The sequence below is a fragment of the Typopeltis vanoorti genome, chromosome 5, assembly GCF_054136105.1.
Source record: "Typopeltis vanoorti isolate ZY-2024b chromosome 5, IOZ_Tvanoo_1.0, whole genome shotgun sequence".
NCBI classification, from domain to species: Eukaryota; Metazoa; Arthropoda; class Arachnida; order Uropygi; family Thelyphonidae; genus Typopeltis; species Typopeltis vanoorti.
In genome coordinates, this window is record NC_143553.1 from 87,584,746 (window position 1) to 87,606,908 (window position 22,163).

General features: G+C 36.7%; 1 protein-coding gene across 1 annotated transcript in view; it reads left to right on the forward strand.

Moving 5' to 3' along the window:
- Positions 1-22,163, forward strand: part of LOC150106627 (metabotropic glutamate receptor 4-like) — a 46,400-nt gene that overhangs the window by 20,348 nt on the left and 3,889 nt on the right. The window contains exons 4-8 of the mRNA XM_090392588.1: positions 6,514-6,668; positions 9,536-9,643; positions 14,521-14,712; positions 16,397-16,529; positions 20,000-20,942. Of these exons, the coding sequence (XP_090248714.1) occupies positions 6,514-6,668; positions 9,536-9,643; positions 14,521-14,712; positions 16,397-16,529; positions 20,000-20,942 (1,531 nt within the window). The remainder of the gene's footprint in view (positions 1-6,513; positions 6,669-9,535; positions 9,644-14,520; positions 14,713-16,396; positions 16,530-19,999; positions 20,943-22,163) is intronic.

Sequence of the window (22,163 nt, forward strand, 5' to 3'; positions counted from 1 at the left end):
CCAATTTTTATGGATACAACATAACTGAAAAAGTGTTCTGCGATTCGCTGCGGATAAAGGAACGCAGAAGGCCTTTGGGCGTGTAGGCCTACTTGTCGCAGACTACTTGCCACAGTTTGTCGAGATATCCACGTAACTGTGATCGAATGGGGCGACTTGCTAGCTGACATGCCGTGGTGTGTTGATTATGTTTCGCTGTTATAATCAAACATCTGCCTTCATTCTCCGTGGTAGAGCGAGGGCGACTTCTTAGCAAATGTCTGGAATACATTCCATTGGTTAGAAACGCTGCCCAGAGCCTGGATACAAAGGTTTGTGATATTCCAAACTCTCTCTGGCAATTTGAAACTTTTCAATAATTCTTCACGAGTGAAATCATCCAGATGATATCTTTGAGACATTACAAGACATCGAAGTTTGCAACTTTATTCACAAAAAGAGTTTCCTTCAAACACAATTCGCTTAGCGCAGCCTTTTATCCTGTTGAGCGCTACCACTTGATCTCTTTGCTCGCGATTCGAAAATTTGAATGTGTACCCATTTCTACTCAAAATCGTCAGTTATACAAATCGCCACAAGCTAAGTTGATTCGTCTGAATTTGCAGTTGTAATCGTCAGAATAGTGTTCATCCTTAGCATACTATTGTTTGTGGATAAAATAAAAATCGGTGTAATTGCTATTTCTGAATAAACAGTTCATGCGTTTGTATTGTTACTATCCACATTCTGTCCATTTATATTTATTTATTTTATCTGTTTATTTATTTATTTATATATTTTTAAAATTTTATTTTTGCTTGCGATAGTACTTAAAACTGTGGAAAACCTCATAAAACACTTTGATTAATAGTTATATGGATTTCTGGACATACATATCATTTCATTGATTGTGTATCAGTGTCTGTGCTCGAGTGCAACCAATAAATTGTCAGTAGAATTCCAGGGATAAGGATGTTTATAAAAGTCTTGGAAAGATCACTTTCACCATCTCTGTATAATACCATATGCCTACTTATTAGATTTCGAAAGCAATATGAAGAGAGAGAGAGAGAGAGAGAGAGAGAGTTTGCAAAACAGATTTGCTACAAATTTGTTTTGCAAACAGCAAAATTCATAACACATAGTCCAAAATACTGTTTTAACGCAATAATTGAATTGCTTAACTGTCTGGTCTTTCCAACAAAATATGGATAAGAAAAGTGCAATAAATTAACTTTTTAATTCATTTCTTATAGTCCTTATAAGGACTGGCTTAAAGGGGCGAAGTAAGAATGCTTTACATCTTCCCCGTTATCTGTAGAGGACACTGTAGGGATAAGGTGTTATTGAGCTATTAAAGCTTTGATCATGGCAAGAGGGTAACAGCAATAGCTGAGCCTCATTTAGAACTTCATTGGCTACAGCATTGCCATCCATTATCCTCCAAGGGTATTAATCACCGCATCTCAGTCGATTCACGAAAACCCTTTCCTAATCTGTCATCCTTATCCTTATAAGGACTGGCTAATAGGGGCGAAGCAGGAATGCTTTTTATCTTCCCCGTTATCTCTAGAGGACACTGTAGGGATAAGGTGTTATTGAGCTATTAAAGCTCTGATCATGGCAGAAGGGTAACAGCAATAGCTGAGCCTCAGTTAGAACTTCATTGGCTACAGCATTGCCATCCATTACCCTCCAAGGGTATTAATCACCGCATCTCACGGTCGATTATGCTTCATTCCAAGTCTCTAATCTGTCATGAACTTTGAACTTAATTGGCTGATAAACTGAGTCCTTGACTCTTTATCCCTTCATCTCGATTTTAGATTGTGGGTGATGAGATTATTGTGGGTAATTAACCGCTCATTGTGAGCATTGAGGCTGTATCAGCTTTCTCTTGCGATGGAGGATTTCGGTTTTTTATGTTTGAAACGATCTGAGGGCTTGTAGTCCGCTGCCTGTCGAACTAGCTGATTTGGGTGATTATCCGTGATTGTGAAGAATTTCTCCGCAATGCCTGTCATGTAGGTCTTAATATCTGGAAGATTGGCTTCTTGATGTAACTGGATGTTTCTGACGAACCATGGGGCATTAAATGCCATTCTTAGGCATTTATTCTATATTATCTGAAGTCTGTTGATGTTGGTTTTAGTCGTGTGACCCCAGGTTGGAGAGGCGTAAGTTAGTTGCGGTCTGATTACCGATTTGAAAAGGAGGATTTTGTTGCTTATGCTTAGGAAGCTGTTCCTATTCAGAAGTGGATATAGCTGTGCTATAATCTGACTTTCCTTAGTGGCAACACTATCCATATGTGACTTGACGTTTAGAAGTCTATCAAGATGAATTCCCAGATATTTGGTAGAATTGTGCCAAGGGATGATTTTACCAAACATTTGTATGCTTGTATTCGGTTCTGCGTTACGTCTGGTGAAAAGTACTGCAGAGCTTTTGTTTGGATTAATTGCGATACGCCTCTTCGTGTACCAATCCTCCAATTCATTGACTGCTCTCTGCAGCTTGATTGTGGCCAGGTGTGGACGGAGGGATCTGGCTATAATGATTGTGTCGACGGCATACAGAGCGGTGATAGCTGGAGATAGTTTGGGGAGATCTGCCATGTATATGGAGAATAGTAGGGGAGATAGCAGAGAGCCTTGAGGGGCTCCGGCCGTGATTCTCCTCTCTGTGGATCTGATACTGTTAAGGAGAGTAACTGAAACATTGCAAATAGAAGACCTCACTGCAGACCTCCAACTTAAGGGATTTAGCCCAATTAAAGTCAGCGAATGCGGAGAGCTGATAAAACACCCTATCCCCTAATTCTGGTTGAAATAAGTAAAGACCAAAAACATATATACAATCTCCAAACCATCTGTGATCTAGTCATAAAAGTTGAGGCATTGAAACATAAATCAACTACAACCCAGTGCCATAGATGCCAGAAGATTGGGCATGCACAACGATGCTGCAAGGCTGAATTTCGTTGAGTGAAATGTGGTGGCAAACATGCATCAAACGAATGCCATAAACCTCGTACACTTCCAGCAAAGTGTGCAAACTGCGGAGGACCACACCCTGCAAACTATAGGGGCTGTATAGCATTTACCCAAAAACAAAAGATACAACTCAAAACCAGTAAACCACTTCAAGAACAAGCGTCCTCCCATCAAACCATAGTCTCCACAACGGATGGAAGATCGTATGCTGAAGTTACAAGATCAACCTTCCAAAAAGATCCAAAACCAAAGCAATCACAGCAAACCAACAAACCTATTCTACTGAACATAATAAGCCACTTAGGTGAAATGCTTGCTGAACTCCAACAAACCAACCCAACTCAAGAAGCCAAGAATATCATCTTAAGGAATACACAATCACTCTTTATGGAAATTCTTAATGGATAAGTATAAAAGAAAAACGAAATCGTTACAAATTGTTTCATAGAACGAAAATGGTTTATCTATTAAATTACAGGAGCTGCAGGAGTTTGCAGCAGAAACCCAAGCAGACATCATCCTCATAAATGAAACACATCTTCGTCCAAGTGACAAAATCAGAATCAATGGTTATAGCACTTACCGTACAGACAAATGCTTTGCTAGAGGTGGAGGCACTGCCATATTTGTGAAAAGAAACATAAAACATAATTCACTAGCAGAACCCCAAACAGAACACATGGAAACTACAGGAATAGAAATACCTATGGAAAACACAAGCAGCATTGCAATATATGCAGCCTACAATCCCCCAAATAAAAAAAACTCCTTGAATCTGACTTAGATGTGATACTAAATACAGGCAGAGCAATGATTATAGCTGGAGATTTTAATGCCAAACATTCAGTCTGGAACAGCAGAAACTCAAATATTAACGGAAGAATACTCAACTCTTACACCACTTCAAGAAATATAACAGTAATAGGACCCACTGAACCCACACATTACGGAGCTACCGGACGTCCTGATGTACTAGATATAGCTATATTAAAAACATAGCGCACAGCTATCAGATACAAGCAATCAACGACTTAAGTTCTGATCATAACCCAATCATATTACAACTAGGCACCATACAAGATTTAACAGAAAACACCACCACATTTATAAATTGGAAACAACTTCCCTCAGCCTTCCAGGAAAACCTTGGTCAAATACCGCATATAACATCTGCCGAAGATGTAGAAAAAGCAGTGAAAACTCTTGAAAAACAACTACTGACAACTTAAAACACCTTATAACACAGGTAACAAATATAACCAAATGTGCACTATCAAATAAACTCCCACAGGATATAAAACGTCTTATCCAAGAGAAAAATAGATTAAGAAGACAATAGCAGAGAACAGTGGACCCAGCGGATAAACAAGTAGCAATAAGTCAATAGAGGAACAAACCAGGTTCGATATGCCCTAAAGGACCACCGTAACCAACTCTGGAATAACAAAATCACCAATTAAACACAGAGAATCAATCAATATGGAAAATGATGAAATCACTCCGTTGAAAGCGTTTTACATTTCTCCAATCCAAGGTGAATCTAATGTTGTCTACAACGACGAGGAAAAAGCTGAAGCATTTGCTGACAGTTTAGAAAAACAATGCAGCCCCAATTATATCAATACAGATATAAATTTCATAAGTAAAATTCACACCCAAGTGCGTAAAATAACTCAAAATGCCTCACTCCAATCCAATAACAAATCCGTGTCACCAACAGACGTATATGAGATTTTAAGAAAACTAAATAACAAAAAGGCTCCGGGTCCAGATGGAATAACAAACAAGGTACTCAAGTTACTTCCCTGCAAAGGGGTTATGCATCTGGTAGCCATCATTAATGCCATCCTCCGACTAAATTATTTCCCAGAGAGATGGAAAATTGCCGACGTTTTCCTAATTCCCAAACCTGGAAAAAATATACAGTTTCCTGAAAATTACAGACCAATCAGCCTTCTTTCATGCATAGGTAAGATAGCTGAACGTGCTTCTCACACGGGTTCAAGAGGCAACAGATATCAACCATATAATTCAAGATGAACAATTCGTCTTTAGAAATATCACTCCACAACGCTACAAATATCACTCCACAACGCTACAAATATCACTCCACAACGCTACAAATTTACAGCGTTATCGAACATATAACCCAAGGGTATGAATGGCACCAACATTCTGGCGCAATTTTTCTGGACCTCACTCAGGCATTTGATAGAGTGTGGCATCATGGACTAATTTTTAAACTACACAAAGTTGGTATTCCATTACCACTAGTTCTACTTATCAAATCATATCTATATAACAGAAAATTTAAAATAAAACTCTAAAATATCCTTATCCTTATAAGGACTGGCTTAAAGGGGCGAAGCAAGAATGCTTTTCATCTTCCCCGTTATCTGTAGAGGACAGTGTATGGATAAGGTGTTATTGAGCTATTAAAGCTCTGATCATGGCAGGAGGGTAACAGCAATAGCCGAGCTTCAGTTAGAACTTCATTGGCTACAGCATTGCCATTCATTACCCTCCAAGGGTATTGGATTCTATCCATGTCACCAACTCTAAAATATCATGCCACAAATTTTTAAAAATTAATGAGGATGAATTTCAGATTACGGTGTAGGAATATTATCCATTTTATTGAAGGAATAAAAAAAGCTAATAATTTTATTTTTGATTATTAAAATAAAACTTTATATTTGTATAAAATATATATAAATAAAAGAAAAATATTCATAAAACATTCCTTGGCCTGACTATGGTACTGATATACTGAGGAATTTACAACCTTTCGTGTTGGTGTGAGATACATAATAAAACAAAATAATATGTTTGATATTTTTCGATTCAGATAAAACACTCGAAGGAATATTCAAAAGAAAACTTTCTAGTAAAATCTGCGTTCTATTCGTAAATAATGAATAACGAAATTATTCAAGCACAGTCACATCTGCTATATCAGTAACAACTTCATTGAGGATAGTATTTTATTTCCCCCCCCCCCCCACTTTTATAACGTTTCCATCCACAAAAAAAGTCAGAAAGCATAACATAGCAGCAAAGTGGCACCATCAACTAGGAAATTATTTTCATTTCCTGGTTTGAAGCCACTTATAAATCTTTTCAAGTTTCTAAGTGTTACCACTTATAAACCTTCTCTAACCCTACATGAAACATTGGAATCCACTGCTCGTGATAGGAAGGCGAAAAGACTATCTATTCTGAACTGAAGCATACCATTGTGTACTGTGCTGCCATCTTTTGGTCTCTTATATAATATTCCTGTAATGTTTGATTTATTATTGCGACTAAATGGCAGATTTAATAGATTTAATCTTATCTCTTATTTGATGATTTTATATTGTTTTGTTATTTATGAAAGTGAAGAAATTAGTCATCCAACACGTTTAGAAATAAAAAAAAATAGTATTTACACCTAAAAATAATGTTGTGATACAATTATTAACTACAAGATGAATAAAGTCAGCATTATTAAAGAATGCTATAATAGGATTCATTGATACTGAATTCCGTTTTTCAGGAAACTCTTAGAAGCTAGCGAGAAGTTTTACAGTGGTGGACATTTTCTGTGGATTGGAAGTGACAGTTGGGGCGCTAAACAATACATCATCAAAAATCATGAAAAATCCGCCGAAGGGGCTATTACGTTGCTTCCTACAAGTACCCCTGTAAAAGGTAAAAGTTATTAATTTAAATAAAACTGAAGTATTCCTATAGTTTTCTGAGTGAAATTTAAAAAATGTACGTTTTAAACTTTGGTAAAAATATACATTTGAAAGAAAAGAAGGGAAAAAAAAAGACTAGTTACATAGTGTGTGTGTGTGTGTGTGTGTGGACTTGATGATTGTAACTAGTAGTGCACATTATTGTTGATGAGAAAGCATATGTGGATAAAATGATGTGAAATTTTCAGCGGATTTTTATTGTTTTTATGCATTAATTTTTTTTTTTTTTTTGTGGAAGATTTTTTTTTTCGATTGTCAGTAAAAGTGTATTTCATTATGTTGTGAGTGAAGCGTAGGGAGACGTAATACCTTCCACAACTGAGGAAATCCAGTGGCCTCGACTGTTCTTTGAACATACCATCACAATCGGACTCCCGTCAGATACGACTAGTAAAGTAAGTAGCAACAGACTTTTCGCTCGTTGGTCGGAGAGTTAGATTCGCTATATACTATCAAGTTTGGTCCCATATAACATTCAGTGACTGATCAGCGGAATGTCGTGAAACCTCTGGTGGGAGAATAGTTGGGTGTCTAAAATTTAACTGGCAGAGTCTTCACTGTCGTCACCCACACCATGAGAAGAGAGGGGGAGGGATAAAACTCACGCTCCTGCACTGAAGACCAGACATGAAAGGCCATTACAAGCCTCCACAAAGTCTAATTCCATTTCATCTAACTTGGAAAGTGTATTTGATCGATAATACGAACAGAAATGAAAAACTACTTTTTGTGTTTCTGTACAACAGATAACGGCTATGTATATTGTACAAATGAGTTTAAAATACATTTAATATTTGATTACTAATAAAAATCCCGCTTTAGAATTTGTAGCCATCAAGCTGGTCACTTTATATGGAGGAGAAAAAAAAAACAGGCATACATCCTCCCGCATATTACCATGCCTTCTGGTATATGCAGATGCTCCTTCGAATTTCTAATTTGAGCGTTTTAAATAATGAAAATAATTTCTGATCCATGGAATTCCACAAGAAACAACAATAACGAAAACTATATTGCGCAAACAGAAATTTATACATGATGAACTTAACCGGTGGGAGTCTAAATAGCATAAATGTAAGTAAACGGTAGCCTCATCATTTCGACTAACACATATATTAAATAAAAAAAACAGTAGTCTCAGCATATTAATGATCACCAAAATTTTTATTTTAAATATTATATTACGATTAATGACTGCTGCAATAAACAGTTTAAACATAGTTAGCAGGTTATAATAAATTTAGTTTAATCCTTTATCCAAGTGTAAGCAAACAAAATTTGCGCCTGAAGTATCTTCAGGACTGAGGCAACTCGTGGTAAAGGTGGACCAAGCCCTCATCACTACTTGTCTTAGTATCTCCCATAATGAAGCACATCTCCTTGCCGACATGTATAATATAATGTTATGCATTAAGGGAAGGGCCACTACCCAGACCGGTTTCGACCTTTATTGAAGTCTCATCATTGGGAGCCAGACCCAGAGGTGGTGATACTAAGGTGGAAGCAATGGAAAAGTCATATTTACCTATACGAGTTGCCAAGAGATGTCTCACCTTATTATTAAATTACTCTGGATTTAGAGAAAGATGTTGGAAGATTTTTACCACTTGGTTAGGCTATAATAAATTTAGTTTAATCCTTCATCCAACGGTAAGCAAGCAAAGTTTGCGCCTGAAGTATCCTCGGGACTGAGGCAACTCGTTAGCAGGTATTTCATTGGACGATAGTTACTTAGGGTTTTCTCCTTATCTTTTACGAAAAGAAACGTATTCCCAGATAACCTTTAACTTCTATCAATCCTAATTGCAAGAGATAAATTGTGTCATTTGACTATATATAAGCTAGTTTGAGGCTTTCACCAAATTCAACTCTCTGTAGTAATAACATTTGGCATCTATTTTGCTTTAATTTCTGATCCAATTTCCTTAATCCATGTGGTGTTTTTTTTATTTTGTTCATGAATGTTTTTCAATGCCCTTCAGGTGTGAGACTGATATCTCACTCACACCTTACAGCCTGTCATCTGACAGAAGAGTTTCATGAATAGAAAAAAAAATAATAAAATGATAAAAAAATATTGATCCATCAAATTCTCGTATATCAAAGAGGAGTTGAGTTCTCTTAATGAGGCACTTAAGGTAGTTAATGAAGCCAGCTTGCTATTCCTCTGGTACATCCCCTAAGGGCAAATATTTATGCTTGTAGTTCCATCTGTTCACAGGGCCGATTTGTCTGTTTTCAGGGATGAAAATACCCTCGACTTCTGCATGAAATCAACCAACTCACCATTTGATCGAAAACACCTGATCGAGGTTCCTCACGTCATGGACAGAATTCGAACCCGGGCCTTTCCAACGAAAAAGTTCGTTTATACCAACTCAGCTAATGAGGATCTAATAAAAGTATAATACAATTAAAAACAAAACTTTTAATCCCACCCATTCTAATGTACTTAGGTTTGCAATCGTTCGTGAGTAAGAATAAGATGAAAATATACAAATATAAATAATATTAGAAACACTTAACAGAGAAAGATAATTTCCTCCTCTGTTCAATCTGATTATTGTCCATTTATACATGTTTAATATAATAATAATTGTATGTATAATGTATTATGTATATATATATATATATATATATTTTTTTATGGATATCTTGATATGTTTAATACAAGCATATATATATATATATATATATATATATATATATGTGTGTGTGTGTGTGTGTGTGTGTGTGTATTAAACATATTAAGATATCCATAAATTTTATATTTTAATAAGTAATGCTAAATATTTTATTTACATGCTTTTGCAACAGATTTCAACCAGTACTTTAAACAAAGGCTGAAAATGAGAGACCAGTACAAATGGTTCGATGAATTTTTGACTCATATCAACTACAATGCTAATAACCAAGATTCTACAGGTAATAAATTCAGAACTGAATCTAGTAATGAGAGAATAGGATAAAAAAAAATATTTGCAGTGTATGCGAAAGGAAATTTATACATAATTAACACTATATCTTTTTTTTTCTTTGTTTGAATTACTTGTTATGATTTCATTTCATTTATGTCATATAATTAGAATTGAAAAAACTCAAAAGCAATACTAGTATTATGAATTATTAATACTTTTTCATTATCATATTTTTAATTAAATTTTTGTTTTTATATAAGGACTTTAAGCCAGTCCTTATATGGTATACTAAAATGAAGCAATATAAATGTTTCTTAGAAACTGAACTAATATATGGCCAAGACAACTAATAGAAACTTTTTATGTAACTAATAATTAAATACACCTTTTGTTTTATATTATATACAAGTATTTAATTTTCACACATGATTGAAAATAAAATTGGACAGATGTCAGATTTGGTGGTAATCAACCGTGAGATGCGGTGATTAATACCCTTGGAGGGTAATGGATGGCACTGCTGTAGCCAATGAAGTTCTAACTGAGGCTCGGCTATTGCTGTTACTCTCCTGCCATGATCAGAGCTTTAATTGCTTAATAACACCTTATCCATACACTGTCCTCTACAGATAACGGGGGAAAATGAAAAGCATTCTTGCTTCGCCCCTTTAAGCCAGTCCTTATAAGGACTATAAGGAAAAGGAAATTGGACAGATGTCAGATTTGGTGGTAATCAACCGTGAGATGCGGTGATTAATACCCTTGGAGGGTAATGGATGGCAATGCTGTAGCCAATGAAGTTCTAACTGAGGCTCGGCTATTGCTGTTACCCTCCTGCCATGATCAGAGCTTTAATAGCTCAATAACCTTATCCCTACAGTGTCCGATAGATAACGGGGAAGATGAAAAGCATTGTTGCTTCGCCCCTTTAAGGACTATAAGGAAAAGAAAATTGGATAAAATTTGGTAGATCGACCATGAGATGCGGTGATCAATACCCTTGGAAGGTAATGCATGGCAATGCTGTAGCCAATGAAGTTCTAACTGAGGCTCGGCTATTGTTGTTACTCTCCTGCCATGATCAGAGCTTTATATAGCTCCCTGTTCTTGCACTCTCCTCATCAAATAACGGGGAATATGAAAAGAATCCTTGCTTCGCCCATCTAGCCAGTCCTTTTAAGGAAAAGAGAATTTTTCCACCTAGTTATAGTGGAAATTTAAAAAAAAAATTCCACTGTAACTAGCTGGAATTATACGCGAAAAATATCCATATTTTCGTGATGAAGATGTGATACAGCAAACGTCATTCGTCTTCTTCACAAAAATAGTTGAAAATGTTATAATTTTTCAACTATTTTTGTGTAACTGCATTCATAATGAATACTGGATTTTTTTTATTGACTGGTACAATAAAAAAACTAAAGCTTATTCAAATTATTTTCATATTATGTAAATGTTTATGCCAAGTAACGTATTATTTTTTAAGTATGGCTAACACATTTATAGAAAACTAGAATTTATTAAAATCAACTGTTATGTTACGAGGATATCGTCAGGGAAAGAAGAAATTGGTTAACAACATTCAAAACATGAATCACAAAACAGCAGTCACATTGTGTGTGTTGTGTGTTTACTTGCTTGTTTCTCGGCAACAAATGAGTTACCATGATGGTCACTCATGGTCACTCGTCTCTGAATCTTTTCGACCACCTCGTAGTCCCCAAGAAACTCAGATGACCAAATCTGTGCGCAGTAGTCTAGAAGTGGCCAAAATCATAGCCTTATAAAGAGGGATAATAATTTCCTTATCTTTACGTGTTAGTGTATTTTTCAACAACCAGGTAATTCATTCTGCTGTTTTACCAGCTTTTGCAATATACCCTCTGAACTTCAACTCTTTGTTCACCATTATCCCCAAGTCCACCTAGCCTCATCAATTTCCTGAAAACCAATACCATTAATATGATACACCATATGGAACCTTTTCAACCAGAAATGCATAAACTTACGTTTTGTAACATTAAATTGACAATCATTATCCTTTGCTCATTATTTAAATCATCATGTAAGATATCTACATCAACTTTTTCAACTATTGCTCTCCCCAGTTTTGTATCATCAGCAAACAACTGAATATCCCTTCTTAAATATTTTCCTATGTCATTGATATACAAATTAAAGAGTAATGGCCACAGTACTGAGCTCTGAGGTACTTCACTAGTCACCATCGTTCTCATAGATTCTACACCATCATATACTACTCTCCGGTGTCTGTCTGTTAGCCACCTCCCTATGCATGCTACTAACCTTATCCATTCCCATTTGCTCCAGTTTTTGTAATAGTTTTCCATGTTGTATTCTGTAAAATGCTTTGGCAAAGTCGAGCAGTATCACGGTGTAGCCATTACCTTTATCCGATTCTCCTGTCGCTGTATTATAAAATGTGAATAAGTTACTAAGACAGGACTTACCCATGCTGCACACCATAGAGTATCGCATCCCTATACACTAACTGTTGTATTTTACATTTCAACAACTTGGCAAGCAATAAATGCACTCGGAAGTTGAATGGCAGAGTTACTGTAGATGCTATATCAGTACCACAACAAACCTTGGATCCAGTCCCCAGACCATAGGTGTAGGAGAAACAACCACTCCCGATATATTAATTGGTCTGTAGTTTGCTACCTCTGTCTTGGAGCCACCTTTATGTAATAGTGCTATCTTACCCTCTTTCCATTCCCTTGGAACCCTACCAGAGCTGAGACTTAGACTGAACAACTTCGTCAGAGGCAATGCCAATTATCTTGCACATTCACGCAGAACAAGGGCTGATATGCCATTCAGTCTCACTGCTGTGTCACATTCGTATTTTTTAATATACTGAACACCTCCTGTTCATCTACCTCAATATTGGTATGCATTTCTCTAACTTCAGAAACTGTAAAAATCACCACTAGCTGGATGATACACCTTTGCAAAATGATCACTCAGCAATTCAACTATTTCTTTTGGTTCAGTCACCTTCCTACCATGAACATCGTTTAAAGTCATTCTATCATAGTAAATTTTTCTCTTACTTGATACATAATGAAAAAACTATTTTGAGTTTATTTTGACCTGTTTGGCTAATATTAATATTCTCTCATAGTCTGATTTGGCCTTCCTTACCATACTAGTCACCCTTCTTGCTGGCAATTTGTACTGCTCATCCACTTAATTCCAACCTGGTTTATCCTCTTGACCTTGGATATGCATTCTGATACTTTCATATAATCTTTGACCACTTCCCATGCAGTGCTGACATTCTTTCCTTGTAGCTTCTCAATCCATGGCACTGTTCCCAGTTGACTCCTAAGTCTCTCATAATTACCAGCCTTATACTTGAACATAAACCCCCTTCTTGACAGAGAACTCCACATGTTTGGCAACTTCCGGAAACAGGACTGCATGGTCATTCTCCCTAATTGGAGGCAGAGTGTCTACCTTGGTTATGGATACGCCTTCTGATGCTATTATCAGATCCAACACCCTCGAATCTCTTCTCCCCTGTGTGACATGTTGTTTCATGAATTATTCCTGTATAAATTCCACTTCGATCTTGCCATGTCCCCTTTCTTCCCTCTAATCGATGTTCCCCCTAGTTAAAGTCTCCCATAATAATTGTTCGGCCTGCACTCATTGTGCTAATCTGCAGAAACATGCCATCTCCATCTTCTCGTGGATCTCCTGGTCTATAACATCACCCAACAACATATTTGCCTCTGTTCCACACCGTACAGCCTCAAATGAGCCATCTCCATCAGACCTAATATCCTCTTTAACTTCTAATTTGTTGGTTGCAATTCTGCAACTATCATAAGCAATACCCCACCTCCTGTCCTTTTCCTTCTATTTCCCTGAAAATACAATCCCCTTTACATTCTATCACTGTAACTCTATCATTTTCTGCCAACCAGGACTCACAGATGCCTATATAAATATAAATTTTGGCTACGCAGAGCTTACCAATGCCGAAAACTCCTCACCCTTATTCCTGATACTGCTAGCATTCGTGTACATGCATTTCAATGTCCCTTTGTCCCAATAGTTACCTTGTGTAATGTCATTACGAACCCATTTAAATTGCGGACCTGTGAAATCCGATTCGGCATTACATAATCATTATCATGCTTGTTTATCACAGAGGTGGTCAGACACGTGCTTGATTTCATCCTTCCTAATATCTCTAGTTTGCCTGGTTTTCCAGTACCACAATCTCACTAAACAACATTTCCTCCAAACTTCTAATCCCAAAACTATTTCAGTGCAGTCCATCAGGCATATACCAGTCTTTACGTTCATGAAATTCACTCTACACATCGATAAACCATTCTTCCTGCACAATCTTCTCATTGACTCATTGGCAACCATAGCCCTTCTTTCAGTCTGTTCTATCAGAAGCAGCAGACTCACAATATCTACTTTCTTACTCTTCATTTTTGCTTCCTCTAACTGTTTCATATCTTCTATCATTGCATATTTCTCACGTTTCAACTCATTTGTGCCTAAGAAAAGAATTAATTCAAGCCGGAAGTGGCTTGAAAAAAATTCCATGTTTGAACTCTAGAATAGGAAAAGCGGAATGTCTAACCCTTAACCACTCAGAGTGCTTATGTAAGAAATTATTACTTTATTATCTCGTCCTTTTCTTTCCAGTGCGTCTCCTCTTCTGAATCGCATGTCTTAGGACTTCTCCTCTAAGACATAAACTATGATTTTTCTGAATTAATATCTCACATTAATAGCATTATTGTTAGCATTGGTTTCATTTGGTATTATTAATTCCCGGTTTTATAAAACTGATCATTTTTTAAAACGAATATTTCATTTTTTTTTTTGAAGGCAAAAAGAATAATTATGTCTACACACAAGAAGGTTTAGTTCCGTATGTAATCGATGCAGTGTATGCCATGGCCAATGCACTTCACCGCATGATCCATGCAGAGTGCCCAAACGACATCATGCAATGCAACTTTGCAAGTGAAAAAGCTGGTCAGAAATTATTGGAGTACATAAAAGAGACATCTTTTAAGAGTACGTATAATAAAAATGATGTTTTATATAATTATTTTCATCTTAAATATCCTAATATCTTAAATATCCTACTTTGTATAAATTTACACACACTGGCATATTGGTCCAATGTCCAACTCTGTCCAGGAGTCCTCTATTTTCGCCTTTCTTAGTTCCTATACTGTCCTAACAACTGTTTCGAACTGTTGGTAGATAAATATAATACCAATACATTTTTGAAACTTGGAAAGTTTCGTTTTATTTGGCATTCTCCATCCTGCATAAATATGGTAGGGTCAGGGCATCTTCGCTGCTGAGTTGCGGAGCATCTCTCCCTACCTAACAGTAGAGACCGTACAAGCCACTGGTCCTGTCGGGCGAAGTTCTTCGAAAAATTACGGATCGATAATAAACTATACAATGAATCCACACCACACTGACTTTTGGTGAGTGTAAAGGGGTCTGATGGAACACAAGGGTTATTCACAGCCCAAATGCGGCAAATATGTGGGTTAACACTACCGTTCAGATAAAAATGTGCCTCGTCACACCACAAGCTATTCCACGGCCGTGCATCATCCACCTCCATTTGAGCTAAGAACGTCAGGGCAAACTGCACTCGAGTTTTCGAATCACCATGAAGCAAAGCTTGAGTATGAGAGATCTTGTAGGGGAATAACCTCAGCATTTGAAGCAGGAGTTTGCTACAAAGTTGAGTATGGCATGTCCAGTTGCCTTGATATTGCCCGAGCACTGCTTGATCCTTGTGCGTTAGTCATTCCTTGTTCCATGACGGCAGTTGTAACTTCGTCAACTTGTTGAGGAATAATCCTTTTGCACCCTCGTCCTGGCCTCACTACTAAAAATCCGCTATTTTCAAATCATTTTTCTAAAATTGTTATTGTCATTGGATCTTAGCTCCTATCCTTCAAACGCCGAAATTTTCGAAGACGGCATTAGCGTTACCTAGTTGTTGATAGTAAAGCTTGACTAGCAACGCACGTTCCGGTAAGGTGAGATCCAAAGCACTTCATTCTCATCAGAAATGCGCGAATCCATTTCAGTCTTCCTTATATCCACCAACTCATCAGTAGAAACAGCGAGATTATCCAAATATCATGCTCTTATACCGCCAAATGTCCTCTAATGACAGATAAAAAAATTTTATTTTTTATCTTCTGTAAATAAAAACTCAATGTTCCGAAGTGTACTTACACTAAGTTTGGTTGAATTTCGTCCTATATATTGTATGCTGCAGGGCTCTGAACATCTCCTCTTTAATTATGGCCCACCTTGTATAATCATCCATAGTCATACTTTCTCAAAATATATTATTTTTTCCCCCAGTAAAGTTTGTCTTGTTTTGAAACTAAAATAGCTGCATTAATATGGCTGCATTGAGGTGGCTCGACAAAGTTTTGATGGAACATCCCACAACTGTCGAATTGTCATCACCTCTGAATGATATATAAAGGTGATGAATAATGTGAAGGAACGTGCATACTTTTTTTTTTTAGAAAACAAATTCCATCTATTTAAATTTGCTTTGTTGCATCCGTTTGAATAAATGTAATCGGAAAATGCAATAGAAATCATTTGACCACTTATTCAGTTTTTTTTTTGTGTTTGGTATGTAAAAAAAGGTACAGTATTATTCATATGTATGCTCTTACATTACAATAATCTTACATTATTTTGCTCTTAGGTATTCAGGAAAATGGATACATTACCTTTGACAAAGATGGAGATCCCCCAGGAAGGTACAACGTCTACCAGTTCCAAAAACGTAACGGCATATATGAATATGTGCTTATTGGTAACTGGAGTAGTACAGAAAAGTGAGTACGAAATGTTTTTTTTTAAAAAAAAGCATTGCTGTTTGAAAATTCCAATAAGATTTGAGATCTGCACGAAAACCGTAGACTTTTTGACAAGCTATGAAAAGCAAAAAAATAAATAAATACGATAATAATACCAAGAGTCAATAAATCATAGACAAATGACACAACATGTTTCGAATAGTTGCATGAAAAGGTGATAAAAATTTAACTGTTCGAAATTTATGCATATCTCCTATGTGTACGGGAATGTGGTGGCATAACTAACCGCACTGATTTACATTTCTGTACTCTTACTTACAAACGGAGGTTAATTTTATCTCGTATAATATAATATAAGTGTGTGTGTGGGGGGACTAATATCTGTCTTGGCAGGGCTATGCGAGCAGCTTAATTACCGGTATCATGTTAGTATGTCAGTAATTTTCATCTGCTGTGTTTTTCAAATTATGAAAACCACTTGGATTTCTTCAACTTCTTATCTACAAATTCAACTTCTTATAACCATGAATTTCTACATTCCAGTTACTCAAATATCAAAGTTCTCTTAGGTTACCTTAATGTTCACAATTCCAACTAGCTTCTCTTTTGTAAACCCATTGACTAAGCTGGAAGGAATGCGGAAGTATTTGCTATAAGACATGATGTAATACACCTACCAACCAGAATATCCGATTATACTCTCCATTTTCTCAATATCTTTGATCCTTACACTATAATCTTGTGCAAGTTTACTCTCTTACAGAACGATCTCTCCAGCAATCACTCCCAACCCTGTGGCACTCTTGTGTCCTACAAGAGTACCAAGTGGATGACCTCTAAAACGTCTCATCTTGCTTTCCGTCAGCCTACTGCTTCCATTCCTATGATTCAAACTCCTACTCTGAGCGAGTTATAGAAATTTTCTCACTTCCATGAAGGAATTTATTCTCCACCCCACCCAGACTTCCTGCCTACTTTCCAAGCCATCAAGTGTACTAAGGCAGTTCAAGAAAATAAATCAACTAACATCAACCAACATACCAAGATATCCTAGGACAAAAATTTCAGTTTTATGCTCAGCTTACAGTCTGAAGCATGCAACAAGTTCAAGGCAACAAATCCAAATGTAGCCTTGAAAGGATAAAAAGCAGAAACTCTCCTAAGTGGCAGATATTCCATGTCTTCTGACTTCTTACAAAAGTCATCAGACGCAATTTCGTTTCACCAATACTTCCACCTCTCTTTCATCCAAAGCATCTGATCGTGTCTGATAACCTCCTGGCGCCATTCGTCACAGAAACTTTTGCACAGAAGACCAACTTAAGTCATCTCTTACCATATCAGAAAAAGTACATTTCTTATGGTCTTTAGATAAAAAGACATCAGAATATTGAGTAAATAAGATACAAAAAAGGTATTTAGATTCTGATAGAATCTCTCTAATTGTATTCCAGAATTAACGCCTTGTAGATGAAAGGGTTAAGGATGAAAACACGAAGCTCGAAGTGGCACTGACATCAGGAACCTTTTACATTTTATGCTCAGCTGGTGCTTAATCTAATGCATGGAAGCAAATATATATTTATTCAAATTAGTACAAAAAGGAAAATAACAGTCTTCCGTTAAATACTGACCCATCGCTCTCACCCCAGTCTTCTAAGTAATGTAAAAGGCCATTAACAGTCAACTACTCTATTATCTAGAGGTTTGCCATTAGTATGGATTCCTCTGTTCAAGATCCAAGGCAGATCTTTTAGCCTGCATCACCTACCAGGCACATGTTATGAAAAGTTGAAGAAACATGAAACACGTGATGCTATTGCTCTTCCAGAATATGTGATCGTATTTAGTATCGATTGCCGTTTTCAGAAAAATTCTCTTTTACTCTCCCTTATATCCTCCAAAATTGAGTAGTTGGCTTCTTTCCTGAAGGGTGAAGGGACAGCTTTCTCACTTTCACCTTCTCCACTAATGCAGGACTGTCTGAGGCCGTCTTTCTCCTATATATAAATAATCCTATGATGATACTCATACCTTTTGGGGATGATACTCATTTGACAAACTAAATTGTGCAGTGTAGCACAAATATCCTAAACTTCAAGATCCTCTACAACCGGTGATCTTAAACTTTCATATCTTTCTTCAATGGGGTGCGAACATGGTCATCTTCTTCAATACTACATGAACTCAGTCTTTTTTTTTTTCTCTCAAATTATCTTCAGTAATACACTAATTACAGGATAGGATTATATATATATATGTAGAAAGTTTTTTACTTTGGGTATATTTTTACCTTGGGTATATATTATATTATGTTAAAGATACCAAGCAATTTTATAAGCTAGATTTTTTTTAATCCTTTTTCCCAAGTAAGCAAACAGACAAGTAAGTCAAGTTTGCGCGTACTGCAACACTAAGCAACTCGTGGTAAAGGTGGAGCAAACTTTCTCCATATGACTCTCATCCTGAGATTTTTATTTAATGAGGTCAAAGCACCTTATGGCAATTGGTTTTGGTAAAATATTTATAAGCTCCGTATTACTTCACCCTTGGCATTTTTTAAGTCTGGCTCCCACTGACGAGACCTCAATAAATAAAGGTCGAAACCGGTATGGGTAGTGGCCCTTGCCTTTAATACATAGCATCATACATATCTTCCAGGAGATGTGCCTTCCATTAAGGGTAAATATTAAGAATAGTGATCAGAGCTTACCCCATCTTTACAACGAGTTGCCTAGTGTTGCACTACGTGCAGCCGCAAACTTGATTTACTTGTCTGTTTGCTTACTTGGGAAAAGGATAAAAAAACATAGCTTATAAAATTGCTTCGTATCTTTAATATATATATATATATATATATATATATATATATATATTCAGCAGCGAGTTTCTTTTGGCCGAATTTAAATACTTTATAATACACACCTTCGTAGTACAGGGAAGTATCATTTATAGGGAAACTACAGTCGACGTTTATCCAAGTCCGTGTGGCACGGACTTGGATAAACTCTCTCTCTGACTCCTTTTAATTTAAAAAGGAAGGCAGAGTCCTCTAGCGCTAACTATTTGGAAATCGGTGGGTAATTGGTTCTCTGGTGGGTGTTGGCTCTTGAATCAATGGTCGGTGAGCTGAGCTCAGGGCTACTGATGATTTTGTAAGCATGTGTTAGGACTAAAGAGTAATCGATTGCTCTGGGATACGGAAATAAAATCCTAAGTTTTTGACAGGAAAAAAAAAACCTTACTTATTTGCGTCATAGATCGACTAACTTGGAAATTTACTAAAAATAAAAACCTTTCTCTAATCCCGGACCACACCAAACATATAACACACATTCTTTTAGTGTTCTGGCATTATAGAATCAGAAATGTAAATACGCAGCCATAGACCCCACATACATTGCTATCATACATAAGGAGGCTCTGATATATATAGTTTCTATAACAGTAATTATTATTTACTATTAATAAGTATCTTTTTTTTTCAGACTTCGGATCGATGAGAATAAATTACAGTGGAGGACTCCTGATGATAATCTGACCGTCAAGGTACCAGAATCTTTCTGTGGACGTGTGTGCGGGATAGGAGAAATCCGTCAGGCGACAAGCAACTCTGGCAATTCCTGTTGTTGGGAATGTTTCCCTTGCGGCGAGGAACATTACGTTTCTGGAAACCAATGTGAGAATTGTCCTAATAATTCCATTCCCAACTCCAACAGAACTTCTTGCGTGTCTCTGAAACCCGAATACATCGAATGGAATACCGCTTGGGCTCTGGTTCCTGCTGCTATAGCAGTCGTAGGTATTTTGGCGACTCTCTGCACTTTTTCGGTGTTTATCTATTACAGAGACACTCCAATAGTGAAGGCATCCGGTCGTGAACTATGCTACGTTCTGCTTATAGGCATTCTGCTTAACTACGCCATGACTTTTGTGATTCTCGAGACTCCCAATATTGTGTCGTGTTGCGCAATCAGGATTGGCGTGGGATTGGGAATGAGCATTTGCTATTCTGCCATCTTTACTAAGACTAATCGCATATCTCGCATATTCAATCGTAGTCGTCGAAGTCCGAAACGGCCCAATTATATCAGTCCTCGTTCTCAGTTGGCTATTTGTGTTGCCTTGGTAACGGTTCAGTTGTTTTTGACAATCCTTTGGCTCACCATAGAACCTCCAAGTGTCAAAGCAGAGCCCTATGGACATCCACGTAAACTAGTGCTTCAGTGTGGAATGACCAGTAAGTCCCTAATGGTGTCCTTGTTCTTCAATTTGTGCCTGATTCTTCTCTGTACCACCTACGCCTTCAAAACGAGAAAAATTCCCGAAAATTTCAACGAGGCCAAATACATTGCATTCACCATGTATTCCACTTGCATTGTGTGGCTAGCTTTCATCCCTTTATACTTTGGTATCTCCTCGAACTACAAGGTAATTGTAGAGAAATTTTTTTTATCATATATATATTCCTCATTCACCATCATCATCTTTCCTCTAGTTTTCATCTCTCTCTCTCTCTCTCTCTCTCTCTCTCTCTCTCTCTCTCTCTATCTATCTATCTATCTCTCCGCGATCCTACTTCTCTGTCTTCTCTATCTATCTGTCTTTGAGTTATTAAGAAATGCATAAGTAGAATAATTTAGATTTATATTCTCCGTCACCAAAAATTGTCAACCTGAATAGCGTAAACCTATCAACAGGTAGGATAGTTTGTGTATGCATGTCAGTACCATCATCAAACAGGTACATTTTATAAATGCACTTAACGTAATTAATGAAGTGACTACAAATAAGGGAAAGCTAATTACACGCTGTACGCGTTATTCTTATTGTAATTAAATATAATTAGTTTTTTTATCGTTTTAATATGATATATTGGCTCATTTCAAACTCCAACTACACCATCTGTTCACGCCCACTAAGTCACAGTAGGAGATGCTCAGGTAGTTTTCCACTTTGTGTTCTCATTATGTGTAACTTTCAGTTAGTGAAGGTCTGTAATGTATAACAGTAATTAAATTTGAGATGGCAATTGCAACAGATATACGCGCTTGGAATAAAAATTAGTGTCAACCAAATACACTGATCTTGATTATCAACACAACAGAGAATGGCATTTTGAGGTTAATAAAGTGAGGGTGGGAAGGTGATCAGTGTTGGTTACAAAGATATAAATTGGGGAAGTCGAATGTTTGCATCTTTAACAACGAATCCTTTACCATGAGGAATGTATCTGCCTATTTATAGATTAAAGTTTCCCTTAAAAATTATCATACTCTTGGAGATCCGGATAGAAAAGGTTTATTTTATTTTATTTTATGTGTAATTTCTATGTTGTAATGTTGTAAGCCTAAGTGTATTGGTACTGTGATTGTAATAACACACAGTACTAATACACTTTTCAAGGTGTATTAGTACTGTGTGTTATTTTTTGTTCATTTTTTAGAATTAATTTTGTAATTTTTGTTGTTTTTTCACATAGTTCAGAAAGCATGTTCTACAGACCAATCATGAACTATTTTCCAAGCCGCTTCAGACCTCCAATAATCTGGGCGGTGGTCTCACACCGGGCGATGAAATCCATCGCTAACTATTTGATGATTAAGTGGGAGCTCGAATCTTCAAGTGTCGTAACACGCAGACGACTTTTAT